Below are 19,472 nucleotides of genomic sequence, written 5' to 3'. Positions count from 1 at the left end.
GAAAAAACATGCCAGCAATATTTTTTTACACCTATTTAAAATGCACATGTCATTTAAAATTAAGGGAAAACTGGCAGTTCGTTTGCGAGGGAAATGCTTGAGTACGAATACTCCGAAGATATGGCATTTTTAAGCGAAACGTCTTGGCAAAGAGTGTAAATAAATCCCTTTTATATATTTTTTTGCCAATATATATTCGTATGTGTACTAATTTATTTAAAACATTTTTCTTGCCAAAAATTTGTCAGTTGCTTCTGGGCGATGCTTTTAAATTTGTCGTTTCTTCTCATTTGATAATAAATGTTGCTAGCATCATTTCACGGCAAGCCAAATGTATGTTGCAGGCGAAATTTTACGGCTGTGAAGTTAGTTCCAGCTGTAAGACTTGAAAATTAAGCAGCTAAAAATTGTAATAAATTCATAAAATGTTTACCTCATTCTTATTAAATTCTATACCACCACCTATTCTGCAATAAGCCTAAATAATTCAGCACACCACTAGAAGTCCGAATATTGACTTTCCTAAACCTAAATACTCGTATTACTTATAGTTATTACACACCCTGTATTTTTAACGATGTGTACTTTATCAAAGATAACAAGCAGCATACTCCTACTCATAACATACGAGCATACTCTTGTTAGAGTGCATGTGCAGCCACACAAACACGTATACACATTTTGCGTGTTTATTGTCGTCGTTTCTTGTGAAGTACATCTCGGCTTACGACCGAATGCCACCGGTCTCACTAGCGCACTGCTACAGGGTTGAAAGGCGAAAAGTCGCAAACAGCAACGCTAGAAAACTGGGTCAATAACGTTGTACAAAGAGACGGAGGTGTGCACTTTCGTTTACTAATTGTTTGCTTTTACTCGCCATTTTAGTGATAATGGAATTAAGCTACTAGCAAACAATACACTCATAAATCGATTAAGTTAAACACTGCGTATGAGTGATATGGAGTTAAGTATGAAAATGGAAGCCCTGCAGCTTTATATTATTATGTACTCCTATCAGTTTTGGCATTTAATACAATTTGCAGAACAATTTAAGAGATACGAATATTAAAAATCTAGGAAGTAAGTGTAATGTTAGGATATAAAAAGATAAAATGTGTCATTCGGTGCACTAAAGTGATTAATAGCATTAATTTGATGAACAGATTTAGGTATTTATTTATAAAGTTCGAGAATAAATGCATATAAAAAGCGGCTTCTGTTTGTGCACACACATAAACAATCACTAGGAATCTTTTGTGGGGGTTGATATTTAAATTTGGCTTGTTGGAAAATGCAACTCAACAAGGAGCCTGCGCAGTTCTGGTCCAGTTCAGATGAGTACTGTAAACAAAAATCAGCTGCTACTTGGCATTAAGCCGTAACTGTTTGTTGGATTGACGTGAACACCTGATAATAAACATAAGTAAGTATCCCATCAATTGTTTAGAAAATCTGGAGCAAAACAAATACTAATAAAAGTGCAATCAAAACAAAATTCATGCAATTTTTGAGTTTGCGTACCTTAAGCTGCCACGTTCATTGATAAAATAGCTACTGACACGTACTGTTAGAGGGGGGCAAACATTTAGTGGAGTGAGGCTCCTTAGATACCGATCTAAGCAGATTTCATTAAGTAATTGCAGGCAGCGTAGGTGGATGGGTGGTTTTTGCAGATAAATTCAAGTAATAGCGTGATCTGCTTGGTTGTAGGAATTGTTTGATACAAATTTACATAAGGGACTTCCTTTCACAAAACGAACCGGTTTAAACAAAAATTGACGTACACATTTTTGATTTGGCACAAGTACTTTTTATGCAAAAAAAGAACGAAAAAATATGAAATTGCTTTTTTAGAAGAATCAGCTGTTAAAATCGGTTGTGGGATTCCAATTATTAATAAAGTCCTATTTGCTAATAAATAAATTGAATTAATATTATTAAATTAGCTCAATAGGCATGAGTTATATGACTCCAAAATGCAATTGGGTGAATTCCGAACAACAATAGAAGAAGAGGGATGGAAAAGAGGAATGAAACCTAACCCAAATACTCTAATATGCTTACTGATGGCTCAAAAATGTCAGACGGAGAAGGGGCAGGAGGCAGGAGTAGAGCTAGGCATCAGGCAGCCATCTAAGCTCCCCGACCACTGCAGTATCTTTCAAGCAAAAATCTTTGCAGTAGGTAAGGCTGCGGAAATAGCATTCGCAAAGACATCAAGCAACGCTAAAAGTAATAAACTCCTATGAAATTTGATCTAAAAATGTTCTAAAAAGCAGGGAAGCCTTAGAGAGACCAGCCGCAGAGAGACGGTTCCATATCTATTAGGTACTAGAACATAAGGGCATTGTAGCAAATGAAATTGTAGATGAAATTGCCAAAAGCGCTGTTAACATACAATTCGAACAAGAAAACGAGATACTGAAACCTTTAAATACGGTATACAATGTTAGCGGACATGAGAATACGGATAGACAGGAGGTGGAATAATCTAGCCACTTGCAAAACAGCGAAAATCATGTGTACACAGAAAGCAGATAATTACGCCACATTCGTACTAGCCCTGTCTAGAAAGGAAAGCGGAACTATTGGAGATATACTGTCAGGCCACAATTAGCAGCACACGCATACAAGATGGGAATTACAAACAATGATAGCAGCAGATTTCGCAATGAACTAGAAGAGAGCGAAACTCTAGAACACCTTCTATGTTCCTGCCCTGCATTAGCTAGAACCCGAATGATATGTGTAGGGGCTCTACAATAAGAGAGGTTAGAATGTCTCTCGGGGTTGGAGCTTCAGAGCTTACTTAGATTCGCAAAAGACGCAGGCCTGTTACAAAAAGCTTACTACAAGGAAACGTAAGGGTCAACCTCGATCTGGTACCATTAAGGACCAATAGGTCTATGTGATGGCTTTCAGCCAGCCAGGTCAACCTAACCTAACCTATTCAATTGAAAAGCATAAGAAATGCGCTGAAAAATAAATTTTTTCTGATAAATAGTAATAAATATTTATCCATTTTAACTCCTTTAAAAATGCAACAAAGTATTTTTGAAAGTGAGATTCCTAGCCTCAAATTACGAAATTCTCAATAATTAGTTCACCTTTTTTTTTTTAATTAAAACAAATCCTTCAATTTTCATTTCTCTTTGTCGATATGTCCAAGAAATTTCTGCCAAATCTTAAAATGTGCCTTTCATATATGGTTTCGGTTTGAAAAGAATGCATCATATTTGTATTTTGAAATTTATGGCAGCATACGTATGTAGGCTTTGAGCAGTATAAACAAATTTGTTATGTGATGTCAAGAATCACAACTTCCTTTAAATATCATAAAATGTTAACATGTCACTTTTTCCAAGACCCCTATTGTTTTTCATACTTACTACAGCACGTCTAATATTGTGAATCCAAAGATTTAGGTGCAATTTTTGACTGTCATTTGTCATTTGATAGTAACATTAATTTCATCTTATTGAAATCATATTCTGTCTTAGGCTTTGTACTTCAGAATAGTTCATACTTCACGAACACTTATACCCAGAAATTGCTGTTTACTGTATTCGAGCGAAATATGTACCTACTAAGGTGAGTAAAGTTTTCTGACCCCATCCCATCTTCCATATCCCGCTTGCCATTGATCCACTTTAGAAAGTAGTTAGAATATCGATTTTTGCTGTCTCGTTTGTTTTCAATATTATTAAGGCTGACATTGATTGTCCATTTCTGCTTCAAAACATTAATTTTCTTACACCTCCAAAAATGTTCCGTAACCCTTTTCATTTCTTTATAAATAATTTCAATACAAATTACCCCCGTAATGCTCCTATTGAGCGTGCTCTTTGCGATTTTAATGAGATCTCCAATTCTAACTTTCTAGATTTGTCAGTTTGAATGAAAGCATTTTCTGTACTATTGAACTCTATTTTTAGTTTAATTGAACGTAAGTTTGTATTTAATTATGTATGTATATATTTTCATTATTCTTTAGTTTTGGTAGTCAGTTTGAAATCATGTTTTCTTGATTTCTTGAAATAAAAAAATAAATAAGCCTTCTGTGCAACTATGAGATTTTTTTCTATAAAGTTTCAAAATAAGAGATTTAGCATGAATGCTCTAAGATAACTTTCATATAATCCAAAAAGGCGATAATGTAGGGCTACCGGAAAAATTATTTTATACTTAAGGACACTATTATCTATTTAGGTCATCTACGACTAATTTGACTATATGAAAGCTAAAAAATTCATAATTTTCACCCATTTTGTTAAAATATTAATTTTTCTTAATTTTTTTTCTGCTTTTAGTTAAGTGGTATGCCAAGCAATAAAAATCATAGTAAAAAATGGCTGCTCGCAACAATTTACGATTGTTCAACAAGTTTTTGCTTAGTTCATTAAAAAGAACATTTTTGTATTCAAATTATTTTAGAAATTAGTACGTTGTTTTAACTATCTAAATAAGTGCAATATTCTAAAAATAATGCCATTGTATAAACACAGCAGGTAGTCCTACATTATGTAATTATAATTTTGACAGCTTTGACAGTTTGGATTATGTCTTCGAAATGTATAGGTGTGTTCTGCAATTCGTACCATTTGAAATTCGTGCGATTTAAAGAACCTATTCCAAAGATTTCCTAACAAAAATACAATAGTTTGGCACTAAATAAGTTGAATAAGGGGGCGTCCATAAATTACGTGAGATGTTTAAGGGGGGGGAGGGGGTCGAGTCAAATCTCATCTAATCTTACGTTGGAGAGAGGGGGAGTCTCGGCAAATATCACGCAATTTTTTTTCTGATTGAAACAAAAAAATTGTACATGCTTAAGATTTAATCTCAAGCGTAATCGTAGTATGATTAAGATCATTCACTAATTCGTTCGAAAGAAAATAATTTCATTCATACTTCGACGTTATACATTACTACTGTCAAACCACCATATTTGTTTTATACCAAATAGCTCAATTTAATCTGAATTTGCGGTACAGTGTAGCCCGTCGGTTGTTTTCGCGCCACTATGAGCCGAACGCCCTATCACTCAGGTTGACGTTTGACAATTCCGGACTTTAAAGAACATGACGGAAAGTCATTCGCTCCATTTCGAATACGCCTACCGATTCAACCGCTGAATGCCTTCATCAGCACGCCTTATGATCTCTATTGCCCAAGTATACGTGATGATTTAGAGAAAATATGCTGCAGTACATGCGGTATTTACTTCGCATCTATCACAAGAGCTGCAGAGCACAGGAGAGCAGCTCACATTGCACCAGCTAAGCAAGCGCGTATGTTCCGCAAAGTGCGACCCTCACGGATTGTCACAAGACGAGCTAATGAGTTACTGTGCGCAAGCGTCAACGGCTTAGAGTGGCTAGATCAGAACGATGTTGAAGGAGCAGATGATTTTACTGAAAATCATACGGACATGATGGTCCCAATAGTCTCTCTTGAAACCGCGCATGATTCTCCATGGACTGAATTAGAGTAGATATTCTTTTTCTAATCGCAGTAGTTACGATTTAAGTCTTCTATTGTTAAATTTTTATTACAAAGCACGAAGCAATTTTTTTTCTTTTTACAATAACAATCCAACGCGTTTACATAAGAAACCCACATTTTGAAAAATCTCACGTGAGATTGGGGGATGGGGGAGGGGGTTGAATAAAATCTCACGACATCTCACCAGGGGGGGAGGGAGGTCCAGAAAATTTAAAAAAACACCTCACGTAATTTATGGACGCCCCCTAAGACGTTTCCATTTGAAAAAATGTATGATTTTCACTACAAATTTGTAAACCATAATTTTTTTTTAAATTTTCTTAAGGTGTTAGGAGTAGTCAGAATTTTGGAAAATTGGATTTTGTTTTACATTTTCTTAAAGTATAGTATCTTAAAAATATTGTGTGAAAACTTGAAGACAATCCGATTAATACTTTTCGAGTTATTCAACAATTAACAAAGGGCGCTCGGGCACTCGGGCACTCAGAGCTCGATAGCAAATCTTTAAATGCGTTTTTCTCAAAACTACAGGTATGTTTTTTGAACTGGTGAGCACTGTAATTTAACAACCGCTTGGTAGATTTCAATAAAAATTATACCGCTTTTGAAAAACATAAAAAACTCGTGTCTGATCGAAGGATTTTTTTTCAAATTTCGATTTTTTTAAACAATTAATTGCCGTTTTTGACGTGATAACGTCTTATAATTCGATTTAACAGGCTGCACGCACGAAAAAATGTGTCGTTACCTTGCTCATTAGTGTTACCTTGCTCATATGTCGTTACCTTGCTCATTTGTCGTTACCTTGCTCATTGCATTGAATGAACTGCAAGCGAAAGCGCGGAACGAACGACAAAGCAAACAAAGCAAACGAACGACAACGTTCGACATCTTGCTCTCTCCTACTTAAGGGGGTAGTATGGTTAATTCGGTGTAAAACAAGCATATTTTTCGAAATTTTTTTTGTCGACACAGTTGATTTATTCAAAATTTTAAAATTACTCCATTATAAAGTCATATTTAAAGAATATTGTGTGAAATTTTCATTGATTTTTATGAAGAAATGAGTTGGTGGCAGCGAATCTTCGCGGACGTCTCATAAAAAAGTTTTATTGCGGTGTCCCTCAGAACTCATTACTGGATCAACTAAAATCAAAAAACCAAATTGATTTCATCAGCTAATAAAGTTTCGCAGGTAACAACGTCGAATTTTTTTTTTTTTTTTTTTTTTTAATTTTTTAAAGCGCTTTGAAGTCAAAACACCGATTTTTCATAAAAAAAACTTGAAAACTTTGTTGTTTTAAAATATGACAAAATTAAAAAAAAAAAAAAAAATCGACGTCATTACCTCGTGAATAAAGTAAAGAAACAAAAAAACCAAATTTGAAAAGAATCGGTGCAGTAGATATGAATCTACAGTGGACACCGACCGTAAAAAAGGCAAGTGTGAGAAAAACGCGTTTAAAGATTAGGTAGCTATTTTCGGCAGCGTGAAATCCGGTTGGAGAGGTAGATACTTAATCCTTTGAGTCTTTGTCAATTTTACTCTAATGCACTTCAAACTTTCACACAATAATCTTAAGATGTTATAGAATAATTAAAAAAAAAAAAAAAAAAATGAAAAAAAAAAATACCATACTACCCCCTTAAGTGAGCGTATATATGTATGTCTATGCGCATATGTACATACATAAATTCACGTATTTGTATTTGCATATGCCTTCTTCTTGATTATTATTAATTTGATTCACTTGAAGAATTTAAAATAAAACCAAGTTTGTTAATAATACCTGTTGTTTATTATACAATATATGAAGGAAAAAATGTATGGTAATATTTACCATATACCGTATAAGATATGTTGTATACTAATATATGTATATAAACATGCATATACATATACAATTTCGTGCAATTTTCAAAAAGAACAAATCTATATGTAAAGATGCATACAAATCATATGGACATATCAAATATACGAATCTATTCCGTACGCAAGCAAATGTAAGCTAATGTGCTTGAACTTGTCACGTTAAACTATCGTCAGTAAACCGACTTTACTGACAACCTCTTTTTTTTCTCGAACATTTCCTGAGGCCGCCATATTGTTAATTTTGAAGAAAAGATTATCTCTTAATAAAACTAATTTCTCTTCTCCGATTAATTTTAGATGAATCTCCAAGGACTTGTGATGATCAGCGCAAGGGACTTCTGGAGAAACGGGCTCCACACAAACAGCGATAACTTTTACAATTATTAATTTTGCTAATGTCAAGTCAAAAACATGATGTATTAATGTTATGTTTTTATTTATTGTAAAAGAAAAGCAACTGACTAGCAGAGAAAAATGATTGAAAACCATAATTTTTTTTCGGGCCTCCGACTACCCCTAACCTCTAACACTAACTTAAATTTAGTGAGAAACATTAAACAAAAATTATCCAAAATATCAAAAGTGGTGAGCTACGATTTATGTTCCATTGTAGGTAAAAAAAATTAAAATAATTCATTATTTATATACATTTTGTTAAATAACTATAACACACGGATTTATTGACAAGTTTTGACAATTTAAGTATTTCTGATTTGATTTTAATATAATTTTTTTATGAAAAAAATATTCTAGTTCATTTTACAAAAGTCATGCCATATAAATCTTAGTTTCAAATTTTATACAAATTAAAAAAAATTGATCAACTTTTCATCAAAAAAATTTCTAGCATTCGTTATATGGAGAAAACATGCTAGACCGCCAGCAAAAAATTGCCAAAAATCATCGCTATTTTTGAGCTACTACAAATTTGCACTTTATTGCGTCAAAATTCCATGGGCTATGAAACTGCATCCATGGATTTGTTTTTAAACGTTCTGATTAAAAAGTGTGAGATTTCAATGAAAAGTTTCACAGAAGTTGATACCTGGAGTAAGATGTTTTTTGTAGAAAAATGAACTAATATATATTTTCATTATTATTAAAATTAAATAAGAAACAAATAAATTCCCTGAACTTGTCAATAAGTTCTCGTAATACTCGTATACATAGTTATTTAACACAGTGTGTATGTAAAAAGTGAAGACGGCACAGGCTTATGGATAATTTTATTTACAGGTAAATACCCTAAAATACTAAAAGCCCCAAAAATATTGAAAGAAAGGAATTTCTGTGTCATCGCTGGTAAAAATACTTCAACCAAATAGGTATGTTGCGTGGTGTTAACCAATTCATTTGCTTGTGCACGAATACAGTCACACGAGTATCAAGATACTAATGCAATGAACAAATTTAATTAAAAGAAAACGGAAGAACTGTGAGATGTACAAAAGTAAGGAATTTTTTGCTCATACACTTATAATACTTATGTGGGAAGTATGTATGTATATATTCGTATATGTGTAAGTAAGCTGTGCTACGTAATTTTGTTGTTATCCATCGATGTTTATATATACTCTTACATTTGTTAGAGAAAAAGCTACTGAGAGATATCTTTCAAAAATATTAAGAAACAAACAAGACGCAGGCATAAGCCAAAGTATTACAAACGTCGAAATAATCAGGGTCAATAAGAAAAAAAATAGACACATATTATTGCGGCTAAAAATTATATGTATGTATGTGTGTACTTGGTACGCACTACTTCTACGACTGCGAGTTGTTGGGCCACGGACTAAGGGAAAAGTATTTTATATAATAAAATACGAGAAAATACGTTGGTAAATAGATATAAATACAAGGTGGCGCTAAATTAGTAATCCAATTTAGTGTTTAAATTTGCAGCGTACAAACGGTTGCAAAAAGAACTCGATGTTCTGAACAACATTTCTAAAGAACTACATTTCTAATCATCGAAATCGTTCGATAGAGTCAGCTATAGTATCCTACTTAAAAAGCTGGGTTCAATTGGGCTGCATCCTAGCTTACTTAAGTGACTTGCATCTTATTTAACAGATATAACTCAATTCGTTCGTATAAATAACATAAAATCTGATGCCATCAAAGTTACATCAGGCGTACCTCAAGGTAGCCCTCTTGGGCCACTATTGTTCTTAATATTTTTTAGTGACATTCCAAACGTTTTTGAGACATCACGTTGGCTGATGTATGCAGATGACCTGAAAATTTACAGTCGGATAGAGGACGTCACTAATTGCATAAGACTTGAAAACTTTTTAACTTTTAATGCTGGTAAATGTCAGTAGACGCAAGGTTACGATTGATTTCAACTACAAATTCGGCACTACCACCCTCAAAAAAATTTAAGAAAAGAAAGACTTGGGGGTCATATTTTCATCGAAACAGTCGTTTTTTAAACATAAACATTTTATGATTGCCAAGATCTATGCTTGGCTCTGTAATAAGGAATTCAAGGGAGTTCCAGGATATTTGTGCGCTGAAGAATTTTTATTTTTCTCTTTTGAGGTCAAACCTCGAATATTGCAGCATTATTTGAATTTAAGAAACGTTTCACCAGATTTGCTATTCATTTACTTCAACTACAAGGCCAGTTTGCCTGCATAGCATTGCCAACTTTAGAAATACGGAGAAAAATTTCATCGGTAATGTTTATAAGAGGCATAGTTACGAACCATATCAAATGCCACTTCTTGCTGGAGCTAACATTTTTTAATTGTCCCACTTGTAACCTTAGACTTAGCAATATGTTCCATTTACCTTATCACCAATTTTTGTCGAAATGAACCGCTTGCACGTTGTATAAGGAAGTCTAACCAATTATGCAATAATTTATATATATTCTCCAACTCACGAGATACTTTCAAGTCAAATCTTAATCTGGAGATACATATATTATTTTTATATTATATTTAAACTTTAGTAATATATTTGGGTGGTCCTTTAATTGATGAAAGATTGAATAAATAAATAACTTACTTTTACACTAAAAAAAGGTTTTGAGTAGTAGAAATCTTTATTTTGGCATTTACGAGCTCCATTGCTTGTCCGTTTGTATACTACAGCAGTATAATTTACTAGTGTCAAATATGAGTGGCGTACGACGCCATTTGCAAATATTATAGGTATATCTTCTAATAAAAAAAAACAAAAAAAAAAAAACATTAAAAAATAATTGACACGTACACTTCTGTTAGGTGTTTGGCCGTGTTCCTCCTACTATTTGTGGTGTGTTACTTGATGTTGTTCCACAAATAGAGGAACCTACAGTTTAAAGCCAGCTTCGAACGGCAAATGGGTTTTATGAGGAGCTTTTTCATAAATCTTCCAATAGTGTGATTAATATTGTACCGCCTTGTATTTATATGTATTTACGAATACATACATATATTATTATATATGTGCTTACGGAAAATACAATTTCTAATGATATTCAACACTATAGATTCGCAACGACTGATTATTATTACTTTTGTTGTTTCATGTGCGTAGCAAAGTAAAAATAGCAGCGACCACTGAAAATGCCAGGAAAAACAAAAACAAAAGAAAGCCTACAGTGACGAACTGAATGTCATGAAGAGGGTGATGGTAGTGGTGGTTTTGTGGCTTTCATTGCTTAAATGTTCTCACTCGCCTGCCACATCAACAAGTAAATCACCTGTGCTTTGCTAGCCGAAATGTAACAGCACCTTAAAGTGAGAATTTTAATGTGAGAGCGTGTGTTTGGCTGGCAGTAAAATTGGTCGCACACATCATCAGAAGAGACACATGTATTGAACAACATACAAGGCTACCTCGTCTGAATGGCGCTGCTGGACGCAAAACGTTATAGGGAAATGTATAAATGCAGCTGAAAGTAAATTTTCCGCGCGCAACATATAGACAACAACATAGTTTCGAAATATCTGAAAACTGCTACCAGGCGCAAAAGTATGTGTTACAGTGCCATTTTGCCAGTGTATGCTTGTTGTGCATATGGAGGCATATGTGAGGCTGTAGCGATCCGACCCAGCAACAAACCGATCGCCAACTAGGCGATTACTAAGCGACATCACAAATACACCTCAACAATTGGGTACTTCGTGCGCCTGCTCGATTTCGTGTACCTGTTCGTGTGAGTTATGGGAAACTTGTGAAAAACTTTTTGACTAGCTAACCGATAGGAAAGTACCTAACACGCGTGCTGTAGACGAGAAACGTTTAGTCGAGACAGAGCTCATCCACGGGTTAGTTGATTTTTTCTCATCCAACAGACAAAATGGTGAGTGGCTGCTGAGTGCTACAACTTTTGCGTAGAAAGAAATACATAATTTTTTTCTACATAACCTCAAAAATTTTAGCAAATATAAAGTTTTCGATATGAATTCAAATTACTTTTTAAGAACTTTGAAAGTAAATATTTTTCTCCATTTTTTTAATTTTAGGCCGATGTACCAAAACGTGATATTGAAAGTAAGTTCTAATGGATATAATTAGCTATTTTATATGAATAAAAAGATAGTGAAACTAATGTTGCTGGAAAATTATTAATATATAATATCAACTTTTTGAAGAATTGAAAAAAAACATTAAAAAATTAAAATCGGAAAAAATTAACCTTAAACTTATTTAATGAATCCTGACGTGGAAAAAAATTAGAAAGTGTCTTATCGAATATAACCAAAAGCCCTCAAACCGGAAACTTACGTAACAGTATGCAGTGATAACGGGAGTATTAAGGGCTCTACAAAAGAGTAGATACATATCAAAGCAGCTTAACATCATTTTGGAATACCAGTGTGCACTCATGCAAATCTTTTTATGGACACATTTACATACATACACGTTCGCACTTAACGGTACGAACCACTCATCCGCCAACGCTTCTATATTAATAGCAACATCTACGTATCTACAAGCTTAGAGTGACCAAAAACAGTCTACAAAAGAAAAAGCTTGAAACACAATGGTAACGAAATGATATGCGGCGTAACGAAACGAAATGAAAATAAAACGATTTTTGTGTGCTGTTGCCTTTTCCGACGGGCGCATTATAGTCGTTTGCGTGCTATTTTTAAAAAATGGCTGAATGCCGTAAAATGTGTTAGAAAAAAGCCCAATCAATGTTCAAAAACATTTTTTTAAAAACGAAAAAGTTGCACGAAAGAAAAGCAACATCAAATTCGAAAATAAAATGTGATCAGATTATATTTGAAAAATGCGGCAATAAACACACCGCAGCAAAACCACAAAAAAGTGAACTAGCAAAATACGCAAATAAATTTAAGAACGAAGGACGGAAAGTTAAAAAAAGAAACCAATGGGATATTCATAAATATGTACACATATAGTTGTGATTATTTAAAATACCCGAAAGTAAGTGTGTATTGAAAAACAAAAAAAAAGAAACCTATGTATTGGTGCACAATCACACATGCTCTGCGATAAATGAGCGGCCAAGAGATCGGCGATGACCGAACGACAGAACAACCAACGCATTTCTAATTTTGGGAAATTTTTCTTATAGCTTTTCTTTCGCACACCTTACATACTTATACATATTTAAACGCATAAAATACACACGCACACATGTATATGAAAATGTGCTGACGTAAAAAAAAAAAACACAACACACAACACATACACACAATGCGTGTTCGTTTCCACGACTTGTTTGTTCGCGCGCGAATTCGGTCGCGTAATCGGGTGTCAAATTTCTTTCAAACGGTTCGTTTACGCAGAGAAAAATCATCTAACCTTCTGAACAAATGGTCTGCCAAAAAGTATGCTTTGTATAAGTATACGGATTTTAGCGACCCCCTTACATGGGGACGATATACAAATATGGCATATGTCATAAATACCTTTTATTTGTACTTGAATATGAGATCCAAGTTCGATCGCTTGAATGATGAATGAAGTAAAGACATACTTTTTTATGGCGATTTAGCAAAGTAGTTAAAAGTTTTGTGATGAAATTTCGGGTGTAACGGGTTAAGTAATTAGATAATTTTCGACGAAGAAGAAGAAAAACGAGAATCTTATAGAAATAATAGTAAATCAAAACTTATGAGGAGTTTTAAATTATTATAACTTTTTTTAGGCTTTAATACTGAACATTTTGCAATTTTTGCAACTTTTGCGCATTTTGTAATGGTGAAGAATTAAACTTTTGGCGAAATATAGGGAACACTATTTTATTTCGAGTTATAGAGTTCGCTTTTTTATAGAGGCCTTTTCTGTTTTTTATTTGGCGTTTACGTTTGCTGATTAAGTACAATTGCAATCTTTGGTAGTTGTATCCAGAGACTGATCAATACCAAATCTTTTGCAGATTTGTAAAACATTTTTTCTTTACCTAGAGCAGCAGAAATAATTTCATGTTTTTATTTAGTGGCTAAATTACGTGATTTTAACAAGTAAAAAAATGGATTCATATTTTTGCACTTGGGCAATAAATCGGAAACTCATAGCTGAATGAAGAAGCGTTCGTAGTTAACAATGGTGTAAAAAAAGATAAAACGAACGGTAAAAAAACCGAGCAGCTGGTCTAAGGTTTAATGCTAACTGTGGAGACATGAAATCACAAACCCTATACAGGGCACTCTATTTGTAGGTCAACATCAAGGCTAAGAAATAGGCAAATAAGCATTATGAACGTAATTTAATGTAGTAAAATCAATATATATATATATATATATAATTCATATCGGCGTTACGCTAATTATTGGGCGATTGACCGAGCTCCTCCTCCTATTTGTGCTGTGCGTCTTGATATTGTCCCAGAAATGTAGCTACCTACAGTCTTAAGTCGACTCCGAACGGCAGATGATTTTTTTTATGAAGCGCTTTTCTATCATTTGGTATTTCATGACCAGGGATTCGAACTTAGGCACTTCCGAATGCTAGTCACGCACCAACTCATTCGGCTACGGCGGCCCCAAACAAAATAACAACATTTAAAAATCAACTTGAAATACTACAAAAAACAACTTTACCTGAACTATGTCATTACATGCAGTTACTTCCTAAAATGTAATGTAAAATAATTATAAAAAAATTAAATTCAATTAAAAAACATTTTCCCAACATTATTTTCGCTTTCTTTAAGCATTTAAAATTTGTTGTTTTATATTTATAAAAATATTAATTAATTATTCCTCTTTCCCGGTTCCTCACAGATATCGAATTCGTTTTCGAAATCATGGGCTCCCCCGGTGTGGGCATTGATGCCGTCGATCTAGGTGATGCCCTCCGCGCTCTCAACTTGAACCCCACCTTGTCGCTGATTGAAAAATTGGGCGGCACCAAGAAGCGCAATGAGAAGAAAATCACATTCGAAGAATTCCTCCCCATCTACTCTCAAGTGAAGAAGGACAAAGATCAGGGTTGCTACGAAGATTTCATTGAATGTTTGAAATTGTACGACAAAGCCGAGAACGGTACCATGCTGTTGGCTGAATTGCAACACGCCCTGCTGTCCCTTGGTAAGTTTGAGGAAGAGAAAGTAGTGAGTGCAACCGAATTTCGTGAAATAATATAAACCGTTACATGAAAGAGGGTTGATTTTAGATTAGAACTACCCGTTTTATTTTTCACTTCAGTAAAAAGTATTGAAAATAATAATTAAGATTTAAAGTACAATATTAACCACATTCCTTTTGTTGAATATCTATGAATAATAAAAATGTTATGTATTTTTTGTGTGAAAGGATTAGAATATATGCAATAATAATACGAAACTCGCATGCGACTTTTTTAAATATTTTTTGTTTTACATCGCAATTATACCAATTTTTTCCACTCTGCAGGTGAGCAATTGGATGATGAGCAAGTTGAGACTCTCTTCGGTGATTGCATGGACCCCGAGGATGACGATGGCATGATCCCTTACTCCCGTAAGTAAAAGAAAATAACTAAAAAATTAGCAAAATTCATATCAAATTTACTATTCTAAACAATATAAATTACCAGCATTTTAGTTGCTCTTCATTAGATTGTCTAATAACAAAAAAAAAAAAACTAAATAAATATTTATGTATTGTGTGTATTTATGTATGTATTAAATTGGTTTTTGTTTTCCATATGTATTTTCATTCCATGTCGACTTATATGTACCTACGTTTTTTGTGCCAACCGAATGTTCAAAAATCCAAAAATATACCCCACGCACTGTGGAAAATCGTTTTGAAATACCAAAAATTGCACCACTTCCAACTACACTTTACCTCCCGACACGTATGTGTATGACGCACCCAATCACTTTGTTTAACCCCCACAAACACACACCTGCACAAACGCATACGCACAAAAATGCACCATTCCTGCGTGAAATACTTGTGTGAATTCTACCTACAACACCAAAACCATTCAATTTGTGTACCTCGCGCAGAATTCATCCAGAGAATGATGAGCGATCCAGTTGTCTTCGACTAAGCGGTAAGTACTTTAAAATACAAGAGATTGGGGTTGAAAGCGTAATTTAGGTCAAAAATAAAGGGTTAAGTTATTGAAAAAAAAATTGCTTTGTAAATTTACGAAAAAGTATTGTATAACGGTGAAAGTTATGAGCAGGCATACCTATTTCAAGTGCAAGTACAATATAAAAATACTAACGAACAATTTGTAGGTCACAAGTGTCAAATATGATTGACGATTGACGCCATTTGCAAAAATTATAAATCTTCCTATAGGCTGATTAATTTTGCGCCACCTTCTATTTATATTATTGTGTGAGGTATCGCAATTAAACTTCTTGTACAACTTAATAACCATTTCCGGATGCCTATGAAATAAAGTTAGTTACAAAATAAATGGCAGGCAGTCGTTCACAAAAAACTTAAAGAAGTCTGTATGGAATAATTTAGTTAATAGTAGAGTAAAGAGGGGGGAGAATATTTTTGGATATGCAGAATTTTAGATTAATCGTTGGAGTCCCAGGAGGTATTGAAAAAATATTGTCGAGTAAAAACAAACGACGCAATCGCGTTGTCTGTAAATGAGTAGGAAAAGGCCCAAGCAGCGCAATCGCGTTTTATTTTATGTCGAGAAATACCAGCAACAATAAAAAAATTAGCTTTTAATGTATTATTGTATTCTTATAGTATTTTTTTCCGGTCGTAAAATTTAATAATTATATTAAAAGGAGCAGTGTCATGTAACGGGTATTTTATTAGCTGCATGAGCACTATGGTCTGAATTGCAAACTGTGTTGACATTTCTGTTCAGTAACGTTTGGCAAGTCATCATAAATCGTTTAACGCTAGAATTGGTGAAAATTTACTTTGAGAAAAATAAATCAGTTCACGAAGTTTATAGAGCTCTGGCGGCATCATTGGTGCATTTGTTCGAAATCAGGAAACAGCTGCCGTTCCGGTGAATGGCGAGCGCTATCGAGCCATGTTGACTGAATTTATGTTTCCAAAAATTAACAAAAAATATCGACGCATTTGGTTCCAACAAGATGGTTTAACATGCCATACAACGCGCTTAGCTATCGATTTATTGCAATGTTGACGCTGCTATTGACGTCATACTGCCAGATTTATTGGAAAAAGTAGTCAAAAATATGACTAATCGGCGGTGGACACATGCCGGTTATTTATAATACAAAAAATGCACTCCAAGAATATTTCTGTTTTATATTATCATTTTAAGTTCTTAAGCTTTAAAAAAAAAAAATTTCCGATACTGGCTCAGTAAATTTGAGCACGACTTCAGAATCGGTAATACACCGTCATTTTCTGTAACGTTCGAATTGTACTGAATTCTCCTTACATAAAATCTCCACAGCGCGTTTGTACTGCTTAGGTTAAGCTCCATGAGTTGTATGTATTTATGTTTCTCCGTACGGTTCACTAAATATGTACCATTCACTATTCCCCACTGTTATGCATAATTTACTTTTATGTCTACACAATACCTATGTGAGCGCAGATTTATTTTTAATTTATATTAATGTTATTAATATACCGTAATTAATTTCTTCTTTCCACTTCCTTCTCTCTTTTCTCCGTACAGCATTTCTCGCCAAAATGTGTGAAAGAGCAGATCAGCTATAAAAACACCATCCACTTATAGCGGCAACCATTCTCCATAGATGTTTTATTCATCTCTCTCTCTCGTATATTTATTTTAAATTAAATTTTAATATTTTCTGGTTATGAATACTCTAATTGTATTACAAACGTAGTGCGATTACTTTTGAACGAATACATTAAAAGAAGCAAAAACCAAAACAAATGAAGAAGAACTTAAAACAATTTTTAAATTATGTATATAAAAAAAAAACTTAAACGAAAAAAAAACTAAAATTATAAAATAATTTTGTTGTTCATTTATTTAATTTTAATTACATGAGAAACAATGAATTATAATATATAGACGAAAATATATATATGAAATTCCGTAAACTGCAATAAAAACAACAAACTCGTGTAGTCAACAGTACGAAAGGACAAAAGCATACGTATACAAGTTAATATTATAAACCCAAACGAAAACAAAATATAACTTAATAATAACAATAACAACAAAAAATATGAACTGGAAGGAGCAACTGACAATTGAAAGCGCCAACCGAAAAAGTTAGTTGTAATTTTCTTTTGTAATTTGCAATGTACATGAAAATACTCCCAAAAGTGTTATATTTGCTGCCGAATATGCAGCAAACTGGAAGGAACAAAAACAAAAAAAAAACAACAACGAGACAATTTAAGTCGTCTTCACTATCTCTCTCTCTATTCTGCATGCATTGACATGCAATGCAGTTTTATTTCATTAAATTATTTTCTTTTGTAAATAAACAAGAGTAAAATTTTACTTTGCGCAACAAAATGCCAGAAAGCAATACCCCAAGCATCAGTAATACATAAATCTTACGGCACACAACGCCAGTTTGGATAAAAAAATACATGTGGCAGCAGCAGCAGTCCACTTACCTATAACAGTGTTCTTTCTGTTTAAATCTAGTCGTAGGAATGCTGGATGTTGCGCAGCGCTTGGAAAAAATGTAAAAAAAGAATAAACAAAAACGAAAAACAAAAAAAAAATGGAAAACACCAATGAAACAACACAGTTAATAAGTAGTTTTAAAAAATATTTACTCATTTTGGATTACAAAACCAATTAATATGTTATAATCATTTCTATTTAAAACAGGCCAAAGAGTTCAATGGAATTATGAAAATAACACCAAAATACACCTCAAAAAGAATATCGAATAAAGTGTGTACAAGCTAAGTGTGTATGGATAAAATATTGCTTTAAAATTTTTGGGAAATTCCTATTTTAGTGGGTCCATATATGTAAATATGTATGCAAAGGGTCTTTCAAAAGTGATGCTTAGATATTAGTGGTGAATAATTCCTACACAGCATCCAAAATTCGTGATAATTTTGGTTGCAATAATCGTCTGAATGGGTTGACAATTCAAAGGTTGGTGAAAACATTTCAAGAAACTGGTTCTCTCCCGATAGAAAGAAGCAGACCGAAAACAGGAAGTTCTGTTGAGAATATTTGCGCTTTGGCGCAAAGTGTTGCCGAACAAACTTCAACATCGATACCTCGACGATCCAAACAATTAGTATTCATGAATCAAATTACATTTGCCGTTCGGAGGCCGAGCATCTTCTTCAATGATTGGGATAATTATAGAGCATAAATTATATAAATTTGACTGTAATAATAATGACGCGTTTTTTTAACTTTTTAACTGGTCAACAACACTCATCTCATTATGTGTATGTCCTGTATGGGCACTCATGGAGTTTGAGAGCGGAGATTTTGTTGACCTCAAGAGATCTCGCGAGAGTGTCTGAACCACACGTGGTCAGAAAGATTTCGTGACCTTAGAAGTTTGTGTACTTGCACAGGTGGGCTGAATTGACGCGAAGCCTACCTCTCCAAGAGTATTTATTATTATTATTATTATTATTTAGTGACTGGTATGAATACCAGTACTAAAATTATGTTTGAGCATTGGCTGCAGAGGCCATCAGCTCTGTGTCGTCTGTGGGTGTCTGGATTATTTGTTATATTGCCATTTCGATAGTTTTAATGAATTTGCTTATTTTTTTGA

The 19,472-nt window shown here is 33.7% G+C and overlaps 1 protein-coding gene across 2 annotated transcripts; it reads left to right on the top strand.

The window, feature by feature from the left end:
- Window positions 1–11,579: 11,579 nt before the first annotated feature.
- Window positions 11,580–18,650, top strand: LOC128854782 (myosin light chain alkali). 2 transcript variants are annotated; one of them, XM_054089178.1, is made up of 6 exons: window positions 11,580–11,675; window positions 11,839–11,866; window positions 14,575–14,880; window positions 15,205–15,291; window positions 15,786–15,832; window positions 17,414–18,650. In XM_054089178.1, exons 1-5 carry the CDS (start codon window positions 11,673–11,675, stop codon window positions 15,827–15,829), a joined length of 468 nt encoding a protein of 155 aa, XP_053945153.1. In that variant the 5' UTR covers window positions 11,580–11,672; the 3' UTR covers window positions 15,830–15,832; window positions 17,414–18,650. The 2 variants fall into 2 exon arrangements, with proteins under 2 accessions (XP_053945153.1, XP_053945154.1); XM_054089179.1 differs by lacking the exon at window positions 15,786–15,832 and having other exon boundaries at window positions 11,582–11,675.
- The last annotated feature ends 822 nt before the right edge of the window (window positions 18,651–19,472 follow it).

This window comes from Anastrepha ludens, chromosome 2, assembly GCF_028408465.1.
Source record: "Anastrepha ludens isolate Willacy chromosome 2, idAnaLude1.1, whole genome shotgun sequence".
NCBI classification, from domain to species: Eukaryota; Metazoa; Arthropoda; class Insecta; order Diptera; family Tephritidae; genus Anastrepha; species Anastrepha ludens.
Note: the sequence above shows the minus strand (reverse complement) of the source record. Positions and strands in the feature narration are given on the sequence as shown.